Below are 12,990 nucleotides of genomic sequence, written 5' to 3'. Positions count from 1 at the left end.
CCTATCAGCGCCTGATATTCACAGGTCGGCAGAATATTCAATCGAAAACGCAAAAACAAGTCACGAATACTGCCACTGGGGAATTGTACTAAGTATTTAGGTAATTGGTTAAGTGCCCTCACCTCCTGTTTCTGAGTGTAGGGGTTGTTTGAAAGTTTTCTGTGCTTCTATTGTTCTTAGCCAATCATTCATTTGTAATTTGCATTTTGCGTATTGTGGTCTATTAAGTAACAATTCGTCTGTGATATCTTCCGCTGTCATTTTCGCTTTTATTTCATTCGACATTGGTGCCTATTTGTTTTACAAATCCCGTTTGTCTTATACCTTTTTTGTTATCTCTTGCCCATTGAGTCAGCTTTGTTTGAAGGAAAGCAGCAAATAGTTTTCCCAAAGGGTCCAGTAAAGCTATCGGTCTGTAATTAGCAGGATCTTTTCTATCTCCAGTTTTCAAGATTGGTATCAAGACCGCTGTCGTCCAGGTGTGAGGTATCTTTTTTGTTTTAGCAATTAATCTTAATAAGTGGCTCATGAACTTGGCCTACTGGACTGGGGATTTTTTTAGATCGCTATTTGCTAATCCATCAGTTTCTAGAGGATTTGAGACAATTGATGGTATTAATAATGTCTTCATTCTCCCATTTAAGGTCCCAAGGCTCGTCATCAGATGCTAAACACTTCATACTTGTCTGTTCCATATTATGATATAATGTTGAGTAGTGCTTCACCCATCTACTTGCATCAACTTCTTGGATCATGTTTTGATTAGCGGATGACATGTTTAACATTGACCATAAATTTCGCGTATTTTTTTCTTTAAGAGCTCTCAAGATTGCTTCTGCATCATTCTGTTTTAATGAAGCTTTGATTGCTTTTATTTCGTTAGAGTACTTGTTCTTTGCTTTTTTTATTTCAATTTCAAAATTAGGTCCCCTGCTTTTCCGCAGTTTTCGTAGGACTTTGTAGTGTTGTTTCTTTTTTGTTTGAATTTCAATATTGAAGTAGTGGGAGTGTATTTGTTTTTGGATCTTCTTTTCACCCTTCTGTTGATATTTTTCTAGTATCCAACCGTATTCCATTTTTATGTTATCTTGTATTGGTGCATCTTCAAAGGTTGCGATTATTTCCACCATATGGGTCGGTTTTATTCTGAGTCTATTCATCCCATTTGTTAGCTCCAGGTCTGGGATTATTAGGCATTTCTTCGGTTCTTATTTGAGTGGTCTATTCTATCTGTATTAAATGGTGATCGCTATCCTGCTGAGACAAGTTGGTTGTTGAAAAAATTAATCTATTGATTCTTTCCGAAGTAAATATGAAATCAATGATTGAGTTGGAAGTTTCACTTACCCAAGTTGGTAAAGGTGTACCTTCAATATGTGTTGGTTGGGTACTTAAGAAGAGGTTCCTCTGGTTCGCTTCTCTCATCCATTTTGCTAATCTAGTTGAGAGTACGGTGGACTCTAGCTTTCCTCCTTTTTTATCGAATAAATGAAAGTTAAGGTCTCCTGCTATAACGAAGTCCATTTCACTGTTAGTAATGGCCAGATTGTCAATTTCATCAAATATCGAATCAATGAATCTCGTCTCCGACATTACCTTTGGGTTCCAGTATATATTAAATATGGATATCGCATAGTTGTCCCTGACAGCAGGTGAAACGTCCTTGTTGTCTGACGAAATTTCAATAGTTACATATTGGGCCCACGGATGAATATTTTTGCTTGTTAAGATTGTCCATGTGGGAACTATTTTTGTTAGAATCAACATACCTGATGCTGGTCTACCCAAATGGGCTACAATCGCCGGATTGATTAAGGTACTAAATCCATCGCAAATTACCTCATCCTTTATCCATGTTTCTTGCAAACATAAGATATCTAAATTCAGCAGGACATTTGAGTGTTTTTCTAGGAGGTGTTTATTTCCTCTTGTGTTCCACGATCCCAGTGCTATTGATTGCTTTTGGGCTACATTCCTATTTGATTGTTATAAATAGGTTTTGTTACCAGTTTGTTGGGACGTTGAATTTGGTTTCATGTGTGGGGACTCTTGATAGTCACGCCATATGGGGTGCTGCAACAAATCATCCTCCGCGTGCCTCCTTGGTCTTGCATTATTATAATTTTGAGAAGCCTTTGTCCCTGTGGTCGTTCCTCCTTGTCGGTTGTTTTATAGTATTTAAAGGGAGCCATGTTTTTTGCCTTTTTTTCTGCTGCCGCCCTTGTGACAAAGATTTCCTCTACGCCGAAACCAAGTTTCTCAAACTGATAGTGCGTGGCTAGAACTTTTTGGAATATATCCTGCTTGAAAAAATCCATTTGGACCTCTTCCATGTCTTGCTTATTTGGAAAAAGTACTAGGTCCAAATCATCCGATTTTTATTTTCTCCAGTTGTGGAATAGCTTTAAACAGGCGTAAAATGTTTGCTCTATTCATTATTACCGGATCTTCTGTATTCTCTGTCATTGGATATAAAGCTATTTTATAGGCAGCTGTTGTGTCGTTTGGATTTTGAAATTTAGGTCTAATTAAAATTGGACTGGGTTGGGGAACCAAACTTTTAAGGATACTAGCTTCAGGAAGCATCTCACTTTCTAACCACGTTTCATCATTTGAAATTATTGAGCATTTCAAATCGAGGTCCACTGCCTCTTCTTCGTGAGATTCCATTAACGTTTGTTTGGTTGCCGTGTCATGATATTCATCAACCAATATCAAGGTGTTATCTTGAGAGTTGATTGATATGAAATTATAATCGCTCATATCGTCAGCTGTTGATAGATTATAGGAGTGAGATTTTCCAGTTGGACAGGAGTATCTTTATTAATTATCTCCAGAAGTGCATCCAATGGGTCGATTATTACATTGTCATCAACATTGGTATTCTGTGTGTGTGTTATCATCTTTTTAGCTTCTTTAGTTTTTTGTTGAATATCTTTTTGATTAAGCGTCGGCTGCTTGTTATTTTTCTTAGCGTCCTCTGGTAATACTTTGTGTATTAAATTTATTTTCCTCAAAAATGCACAGGATCCATTTTGATTTCTTTTAGTTGTGTTTTTGCCTTTAGGTCTAATTGTCGGCTCTTGTCCTACAATTCTACGTTTTTGTAAGATCAAATATATCAAACTGGGTACACACCAACGGTTCGGTATTGACTGGGTGTGTGGATGTAATCAAGTTCGTTGGGACCATCGGGATCAATTGGGTCTCATGTTGAGCATTTTGATCTGCTTTATCTACTATTTTATCTCTTGATTCCGTTTGTGTATGGCATGTTGCGGATTGTTTGTGTTCCAACAAATACGGCTGTTTTTTCGTTTTCTCTTCATCAATTTTTTGGTTAGGTTTGATACAGTCTCCAAGAGGTTCTGTTTATCTACCCGGTCGACTCTTGCGAGTTCTGCCAAACGAGATTGCCATAGTCTGGATATTTCGGCTTCTTGATTTAGACGATCTTGAATGGTATTTATAAATGTTTCCACATATGTTTGTTTCGTCGTTATCATAGCCAGCAGCGTTGCCTGGTCTTTAGTAGCGTCAACCATATATTCTTGAATCTTCAAAAACGGTATCATTGTAGTTGACAGGACTGCAACCAATGTATTTTGCAAATATAGCATTGTTGTTGGGATTCTTTGTTGGGTTTCGGATACATGTTCTTGCTGTTCCAGTTGAACCTTTTCCGGGGAGGCATACGGTTCTTCCATCCTGGGCTTATCTATCACTTCAGTCAAGTGAAATGTCTTTTTGTCACCAATTGAGCTCGATCTTGGGCGCATAATTGGTGTTGAAGTCTTGATGTTTTTTAGATGCTTCGGGGTATTTACCCCAGCAAAAGGTTCATTTCGTTTTTCTTGAGACTCCCTTATGGCCTCAATTTCAGTGATATCGAGTGAAAGTCTAGCAGTTCTGTGTGATGCTGTTTTGCTTTGATCACTCTTATGGTTTTGTACTGATGAGTAAGTAGATTGCCAATGTAATTTCGCCGCTTTAGCTCGTTCTTGCTGCGACGGTGTAACAAAGGGTTCTTGTTCACCTTGTTTCGTCCTCTTTAGATCTCCTGGTTGATCTGGTTGAGCTCTCACATTGCTCTGCACCACTCGTAAGACTCTTTGGCTACCATTTGTTATCGGGACATCAAGATCTAGAATCTCAGAGTCATAGTTTGGTGGCATCGAATGGTTCATTTCCACCTGGTGCAAGGGAGACTCTTTTTGGTCCTTACGCTCATTAAGAGTAAGTGCCTCAAATGTCGTCTGAGGGACAATGATTTTGGATATATATGCAGGGGATTCTTCTAACTTCCCTTGTAGCCTGGTTCTTGGTTTTTGGCTTTCCATTGTTTGTATCAGGCCCCAATGTGAATCGAATCAAGTGGAAGAGTTCTTACTCTTCAGAGAGTACTTACCACCGCTACCAGCCGCAAACCGCCGACAACAGCGCGCCCTTGACTCCTCGCGGGCTTCACGCCGCAAGGGTCGTGCTGCACTGTATTTGTGTGTCACTTCCTGGGGGTGTGTCTCAAAAGTCACGTGACCGATGTCACGTGGTCAGGCAGTCACAGGGCCCGCTCGCGTCAAACTGCTAGCAGCTCCAGGTGTTATGCTGCTAGACTTACGCGAATGGAGCGGGTCGAAGGATTTAGAGATGATTTCACAGATGCACCAATTTCACAGGTAACAAAAGCACCAGCAGGTCACCAGATTGAGCCTCCAGCCGAACAGCTGACAACAGCGCACCCTTGACTCCTCGCGGGGTTCACATTAGGTGAGGGGAAGGAGCCGACCATCCGGGGAGGCGTGATAGGGGAGGTACATCATGCTTCGCACCAGATCAAAAAGAAAGGAGTAGCGATCATTCTGGCCAATGATCTTATCTTTAGGACGGAGGCAACAATTAGGGACCCAGGAGGCTGATATCTGTTCATCAGAGGTGATTTGCAAGGGACTCCCCTCCTGTTAGGAGTGATCTATGGTCCGAACGAGGGTCAAGTTCCCTTTTGGGAGAAGACTAGGGATATTCCAGTGGAATACACGCCATGTCAGGACCTGCCCGGTGCCCACAGCCACCCGTAAGCATACTGCGCTCCGCTAACTGGTAAGCTGTTAAATGAACACTGACATTAGCCACTCTGTTACTCCTCGTTGCGCCTCACACATTGTACTGAATCCTCCCCCTTGTAGCCACACCTGATCCTATAACTATAAGCTTACCGCAAGATAGCCAGTCCTTCTACTTCTGTGCACACTCCCCACCGACTATGCGCACCGCCTACTTCTGGCACATAGCCGCCTAGCCCCATGTCAATATGCATATACCAGCCTATGCACCTAGCCTAAAGTCGAATCTGTCTATTTGTATACTCTTAGCCTAAAGTCGAATCTGCCTACTTGTATGCACCTAGCCTAAAGTCGAATCTGCCTATTTGTATGCACCTATCCTAAAGTCGAATCTGCCGATTTGTATGCTCTTAGCCTAAAGTCGAATCTGCCTATTTGTATGCTCTTAGCTTAAAGTCGAATCTGCCTATTTTGTACGCACATATACCCATCTCCCATACCCCAGGCAACACTTACCATACTTAACATGGCCTCGTCCACCCCAACAGGCCTCCATGCTCTGACTCCATTCGCCCTACTGCATTCCTACCAGCTTTACTCACTTATGAGCGCCACAGCCACCAATCCCCACCCACTAACACTGTCCCCAACCTGAAATCCACTGCCGGAAGCACATCCCACATGTTACCAGTGCACAAACGCTAGACTAGGAGTCTGCACCTCCACAGTTCACACCAAGACTCACAAACTCACACTGCAGTCACTCCCCACACCCTCTATCACTCCTATTCCTATACCCCAACACCCCGCCACCAAACGCCATACCAACACCACCAAACACCACACTAACTCCGCCAAACCGAACACACAAGAACCCTCCCAAATCCAACAGGCTCTCATTAACGCTAGATCCCTATAAGCACACGCCACAGAAATACACAACCTAATCTCTGACCTCGAGCTAGACGCTCTAGCCATTACAGAAACTTGGCTGCATGAAGCTTCTGGACCAGCCATATGCCAGTCTCTCCCCCTTAGGTACATCATCCTCCGTCAAGATAGACCAACACACAAAGGCAGAGGTGTGGCCCTAATAGTCAAATAAACACTGAAGGCTAGACAAATTAAACCCATCACATCTGAGAACTTCGATGCCCTATCAGTACAAATCTCCTTATCTCCCAATGACACCATGACAATGCACCTCATCTACCGGCCACCTGGCCCACTCCTGAACTTCCAAGCCGATATCTTACACCTCTTAGGTAACAACCTCAAGCCTAATACTAAAGCCATACTCCTAGGCGACCTGAACCTCGGATTCAATGACACAAAAGATAAACACAGTAAAACCTTTGCTAAAGCCCTTCTAGACCTACAATTCATCCAGAGAGTTGACTCTGCCACTCGCACTAAAGGCCGCATACTGGATTGACTAGTCGACCACAACTGCATGGTAGACATCAGTTCAAACATGCCACAACCATGGACCGACCACCACCTCATCCACTTCTACATCCCGACAAAGGCAGCTATTCATCAAAACCTTCCTATGCCAGCTGCCCCAGCCAGATCAAAAAAGCTACTCACCAAAGAGAGAATGTGTCCTCTCCTAGAAGTCTCAACATTAGCATCAGCCACGTCCAACAACCCTGAAGAACTAGTCGAACTTTATGACACCACCATTAAAGAGATCGACACAATTGCCCCATTAGAGACAAAAAAAGCAAAAGAAACTCTTCCACGCCAACTCATGGTTCAACCAAAACCTATGTGACCTAAAAACACTCAAAAGACAAGCACTCAAAAAATGGCAATCCTGCCCCTCCACCCCACTACGCAACTCATACCCAACTATTGTTAAACAATACAAAAACGCCATAGCCAAAGCTAAAGCTGACTCGTACAACACTAGAATCGACAATGCCCAATCACACTCAAAAGAACTATTCGCTATCTTCAGTGAACTAGTCATACAGCCCGCATCCAATCATCAAACAGTCAAAGACGAGAAATGGTGTCATGCCATCCAGAAGGCTATGCTTGACAAAATAGACCTACTCCAAAAGAAAATCAAAGCCAACCTTGATGGTCTACCCAAGTCTCCTCACAAAACGTGGATTGCCCCCAGCCCTAAACACCCTATCCAACAGAACAGCAATCCTCCACCGCCATTTACCTTTAGAAAGGTAACCGCTCCGGTGGTCCTACGCATCATGAAACAAATAAAATCCTCACTTTGCAAGGGGGACATCTGTCCAGCAAACCTAATCAAAGACTGCGCTGAGCCCCTAGCCCACTTCATTGCTACCTTCATTAATGCCTCATTCGCCACTGGCTCAGTACCCTCCTCCCTCAAGGAAGCCTGGGTTCGCCCACTACTAAAAATGCCCACTCTAGACCCAGACTCACCCAACAACTACAGACCCATTACAACAGTCCCATTCTTGCTGAAAATCCTGGGTAAGGCCGCTTATCTACAGATACAAGCCTACCTTGAATCTCACAACATCCTAGGCAAGACACAGTCTGGTTTTCGCCCACGCCATGGCACAGAGTCAGCGCTTCTCGACCTCAAGAACCAACTCCTAAAAAATATGGATAAAGGCAAATGTGCCATCCTCTTACTCCTTGACCTGTCGGCTGCGTTCAACCTAGTCGACCATAAGGACACACCTCACCAATACAGATCACTTCTTGAAGCCACAACATGGATCTCATCCTTCCTGGAGGGCAGAGCTATGAGGGTCTACTCAGACCTAGCGTCAGCCACTCCCTCCCCTATCAATTGTGGAGTACCACAAGGGTCCTGAACCTCCTCCACACTATACAACTTATTCACACTCCCATTATTCAATGACCTAGAAGAATTTGGCATAACGTTCACCAATTATGCCGACGATACTCAAATCCTTCTCCCACTAACTGGTGACTACGAGCAAGACCTAAAAACCTTACAAAACACTTATGCCATCATCCAGGCATGGATGGCAGCCAATGGCCTCTGTCTCAATGGAGACAAGACAGAGATCTTACTGGTGGGCCCCAAAGAAAACCTCAGCAAACTAGACCGCAAATACAGCACCTTCTTAAGTGTGAACTCGGTAATCTCCGTCTCCTCTGCTGTAAAAACACTGGGAGTATACCTAGATTCTACCCTGTCCACGGACAGACATGTCAGTTACATCTCCTCCTCAGCAGCCCTAACAACCAAAATAATCAACGCAGTAAAGCCCCACTTGTCCACTACAAACAGCCTCAACATCGCCAGGTCCACCATAGGCGCTAAACTGGACTACTGCAACGTCCTCCTATTAGGCACCTCTGCCAAAAACATTAATAGACTTCAGATCGCACAGAACAACACTTTGAGAGGAGCCCTCAATATTCCAAAGAGGGAACACATCTCCCTAGCAAGACAAAATGCCCACTGGCTCCCAGTCAAACAGCGCATTCAGTTCAAGACTCTCACCATTACCCACAGATGCATATCCCAATCTGCCCCTAGCTACCTTACTGAACAGCTACAAACAGTCCAGTCACTCAGACCCAAAAGGGACTTGTACGCTAACCAACTCGCAATCCCCAGCTTCACTAGAGTTAAAGCTGGCGGCTCGAGTTTCGAAGTCCTAGCGCCAAAAGCCTGGAAATCCTACCGCCTGAACTAAGAGCTGAAACATCCCTCATAGCTTTCAGAAAAGCCCTGAAAACCACCCTATTTAAGTGAATCTCACTTATACTACTACTGCATGCAACAATGTATGTAAATTACAACTGTACCTTGCTCACTGTTCCCATGTAACCTCGGAACTGTAGCCATGCCTGTAACCATGTCTCCATTTCTGTGCTCGTTATATTCACCATGCCAAGTAAAACTTTCTTGTAACAGCGCCACGATGCCCGAGGGCAGCTGTGCGCTTTAAAAATGCAAATAAATAAATATATTGAGATTGTTTGTGGGTGGTATCCTTATAGTGGGAGATTTCAACATGGTCCTGGACCCCGCCCGAGATAGGTAAAGAATAATGGTGCAGAAAGCTCCATCATTAGATGAAACCACATCACAGAACTTCCGCAAGATCAATTCAGAGCTGGGCTTAGTAGATACGCTGACCAGCACATTCCCGGGAGATGCCCCCATCACGTATTATTCGAAAGTCCACAAACCATTCTCGAGGATCGATCACATCTTAGTGGAGAGCTCCCTATCTGGTTATATAAAAGAACCTTGGGTAGACCCTGTCCCGTAGTCGGACCATGATCTGGTGTGGGTCACATTGAGATGGGTATGGGAACTCCATCGGAAGGGGAGATGGAAATGTAACGATGCCCTCTTCTATGGATAGGGAAATGGCCCAAAAGGTACTAGACAGTATACAATACTTTGAGCTGAAGCACAACGGAATGGTGGGACCTCACACCCTATGGGACGCATTCAAAGCCACAATTCGGGGCACCCTAATAATAATAGGGTCACAAAAAAAGAGGGGACAGGAAAGCCAAGAAGAGGCCCTGCATGGAAACAATTCTAAAATTCAACCGGGGCAGACTCCCGTAAGCTCCATCTCCCCAGATCAGATCTTGGCTTTACAAAACTATAAGGCTCAGCTTACCCAGAAAAGCGAAATGGTTAGAGCCATAAGAACCAATGAGGGGCAATAGGATATGATACCTTGAGCATAGAGGGGGGACCTCTTAGCAGTATTATGAGCAACTGAGATGACACCTTTATAGAGGATTTCCTAGCATGGCTCCCCGTACCCGGATTGGCTAGGGACATAGCCTTGGAATTGGAGGCTCCGGTGTAGGAGGATGAAATTGTCCAGGCAATTAAATCAATGGAGGGAGGATGGGTTCTCCGTGAAGTTTTTTAAGCTGTATCGGTCCACCTTAGCCCCATACCTAGCAAGAGTCTTTAATGCTGTCCTTAAGGGAGAAATCCTGCCAGAGACAATGATGGGGGCCATAATAGTAGTTCTCCCAAAAGAGGGTAAGGACCCAACTGAGTGTTCATCCTACCGCCCAATCTCCTTACTGAACACAGATGTCAAGATCCTGGCGAAGGTTTTGGGAAAGAGGATGGAGGGGTCATGCATACCCTGGTCCACAGTGACCAGGGCGGCTTTATTAAGGGGCATCGGGGATCGGATAACATCCGGAAGACAATCAATCCGATGCACTATGCGTGAGAGACCGACCTAAACGCCTGCCTGCTTTCACTTGATTCGGAGAAGGCCTTCGATAGGGTGGAATGGAGGTACATGGCCATCCTCTTACAGAAAATGGGATTTGGGGAAAACGTGAGTAAATGGGGTGGGGGTTGTACAGGGCACCAACTGAGAGAGTACAAGTTAATGGGGAACTGACTGCCACTCTCCGACTAACAAGCGGTACGAGACAGGGGTGTCCACTATCCCCCTTATTATTCACTCTCACTATGGAGCCCCCGGTGATAGCGGTAAGAAACCACCAGAGAATAAAGGGTATTCGGAAGTGGGAAGTCAAATGGTTTGCGGATCATATCTGGTAAATGCTCCAGCCACACTCCTGGCTTTATTCTCGCTTATTGACGAGTTTGGGGCCTTCTCAGGTCTACGAATTAATAAGTCTAAATCTATGCTGATGCCGCTTTGGGCAGCCGGCTTAGACCCAGTGAATCGACTGCTAGTGATCAAAGTTGAAAAACTTGCAATGACATACCTGAAGGGTGCAACTAACCAGAGACCTAGCGTCACTGGCAACCGCTAACTTCGACCCTCTTTTGACAGTCATTAAAGCAGACCTGAACCGATGGGGTAGCATGATATTATCTTGGTATGGCCGCATGACGGCGGTAAAAATGAATATCCTTCCAAGGCTTTTATACCAGTTTATGGCCCTCCCTACAAAGGTACCAATTCAGTCTTTAAAGAGCTCTGAACCTCCATGCAAACATGTGTATGGCAGGACAAAACTCCCAAGGACCAAGCGATCTACCCTTTCCCTGCCCAGGGAGGAGGGGGGGGGGGCTTTGTCCTCCCGGTCTTCAAGCTATATGACAAAGCAGCCCAACTTACAGGGATCCTGGACCATATGCGGGAGGACCTGGGGACATATTGGACATACCTTGAGGCACATCTGGCCAAAGTGAGGGACTTGCTATGGGCCCGGCATAAAGGGATACAGAGCAGATTACAGAATCATCCTACACTAGGGGTACTCTGGTCCCTATGGAGGGGAGCAGGGTAAACACACGCAGAACCTGTCCACTTGGTCATCCGGATGACCTCCGTCTGGGGCCCTGACATAGGATTGGGAGACAGGGGCTTCCTCAACACTCAAATATGGTCGGAAAGAGGGCTGGAGAGGGTGAGACAGCTGTTCTCAGAGGGAGAACTCTTAGACTATGGGGCAGTGACAGAGGTTTTGGGAGTTGGTAAGAATACTGTATTTGAGTACATGTGACTGAAAGGAATTCTGACCGATCGTAAGTGGGGAGAGAAATTGAGGCGGCCATTTACTCAGTTTGAGAAAACACTAGAAGTGTTATACAAGGAAAGGGATGGTGTCCAAACTCTACAAGGTCATGAATATAAGTGATTAGAAGAACAGGCAGGGCTTTAAACAGTGTTCCATAGAAACCTCTTCACTGCAGATATGGAAGATAATTTCAAATTACTCCAAGGGTGGCCAGAGACCCCTCCTCCCCCTCAAGATTTCTCAGATGTTTGCAGGGTCATCCCCATTGTGCCTGAGGGGGTGTGGCTGGGTTGGTTCTAGAGAACATATGTTGTGGCACTGCCCACGAATCCAAACTTACTGGAGGGACCTACTTGGATGGATGCCTGACATCACGGGTGTGAGACTCCCCCTCGACCCCCTGCAAATGTTATTGGGGATTCTACCAAAAGACTCAGATACTTATAGGTACACCAGAATGTGGGAAACAATGCTCAGGGCGTGTAGGGTGGCATTGGCCCAGAAGTGGAAGAGTGTAGCAGTCCCAAACAAGAATGATTGGTTGAAGAAACCTAGAGATATGTACCTAATGGACAAGCTGACGGCAATGGTGAACGATGAAATGATCACATTCAGGGTGGCCTGGGACGTGGCCATACAAAAATGGGGATGGGACGTGCATTAGGTCGGGGTGGGATCCCGGACCGCCACAGCAAGGGCAGGAGAAGGTGAGAAAGAGGGAGGGGGAAAGGAAGGAGGGAACCACGCAAGAGGATAGGATCAGTGTGATTGGAACTCTGCGGGCAAGCATCGCTTGACGAGATCAATGGAAAAAAAGGAGCAAATCTTGCAGGGAAAGTAGGCCAGGCAAGAACTTGAGGGCTGGGAGAGCAAGCTACGTCCGCGGAGACCAATTCGAGGAAGAGAGACACTTGGCCCACTGAAGGGACGTGCAAGGAATCACTAATGTTTGTTTGGTTGGGGAGGTAGGGAGGGTGTTGGGGTGAAGCAGGGATCTGAGAATCTGTACGGATATAATGACATGTAAACCTGGTTTTCTTTAATAAAAATGTATTTTTGTATTTTGTTATTTTATTGAATTTGTATAGCGTTTGTTCTTTGAAAGTAAATTCCATTATACACCGACTTGTGGTTTTACTGTTTCACTATGTTAAAAAAAATTCTACTGCTTTCCCTCTGCAGGTTGGTTCCTATAAAGATATTTCCCATGAGAGTCTGGCTCTGTTTCACATGCTTGAGCCCAAGATAGGTGCGTATACATATTTACACAAGTATTCACTTTGATTGGGTGATCGGAGTATTAATCTAAATATCTCACGACAATAAGTAGAACAGACATGAACGAGTGCCGTCCAAGTTAAAATGGGAGCAAGGTGATGTGAAGTTTTCAGTGGGGGAGCGATCTCAGCCTCTGGTGCCACACTTATTGCAATCGAAATGAACCTCAGTCAACATGTTTGTTTAGGGGGGA

At 44.8% G+C, this 12,990-nt stretch overlaps 1 protein-coding gene across 4 annotated transcripts in view; it reads left to right on the top strand.

The window, feature by feature from the left end:
- NDUFAF3 (NADH:ubiquinone oxidoreductase complex assembly factor 3) overlaps positions 1-12,990 on the top strand; it is a 69,238-nt gene that overhangs the window by 35,232 nt on the left and 21,016 nt on the right. For all 4 annotated transcript variants that reach the window (XM_069643310.1, XM_069643308.1, XM_069643311.1 and 1 more), the window contains one exon: positions 12,702-12,768. In XM_069643310.1, the coding sequence (XP_069499411.1) occupies positions 12,702-12,768 (67 nt within the window). The remainder of the gene's footprint in view (positions 1-12,701; positions 12,769-12,990) is intronic.

Source organism: Ambystoma mexicanum, chromosome 2p (genome assembly GCF_040938575.1).
Source record: "Ambystoma mexicanum isolate Mex_15411 chromosome 2p, UKY_AmexF1_1, whole genome shotgun sequence".
Lineage (NCBI taxonomy): Eukaryota > Metazoa > Chordata > Amphibia > Caudata > Ambystomatidae > Ambystoma > Ambystoma mexicanum.
The sequence above is the reverse complement of the archived record's forward strand: the minus strand, read 5'-3'. Positions and strand labels throughout refer to the sequence as shown.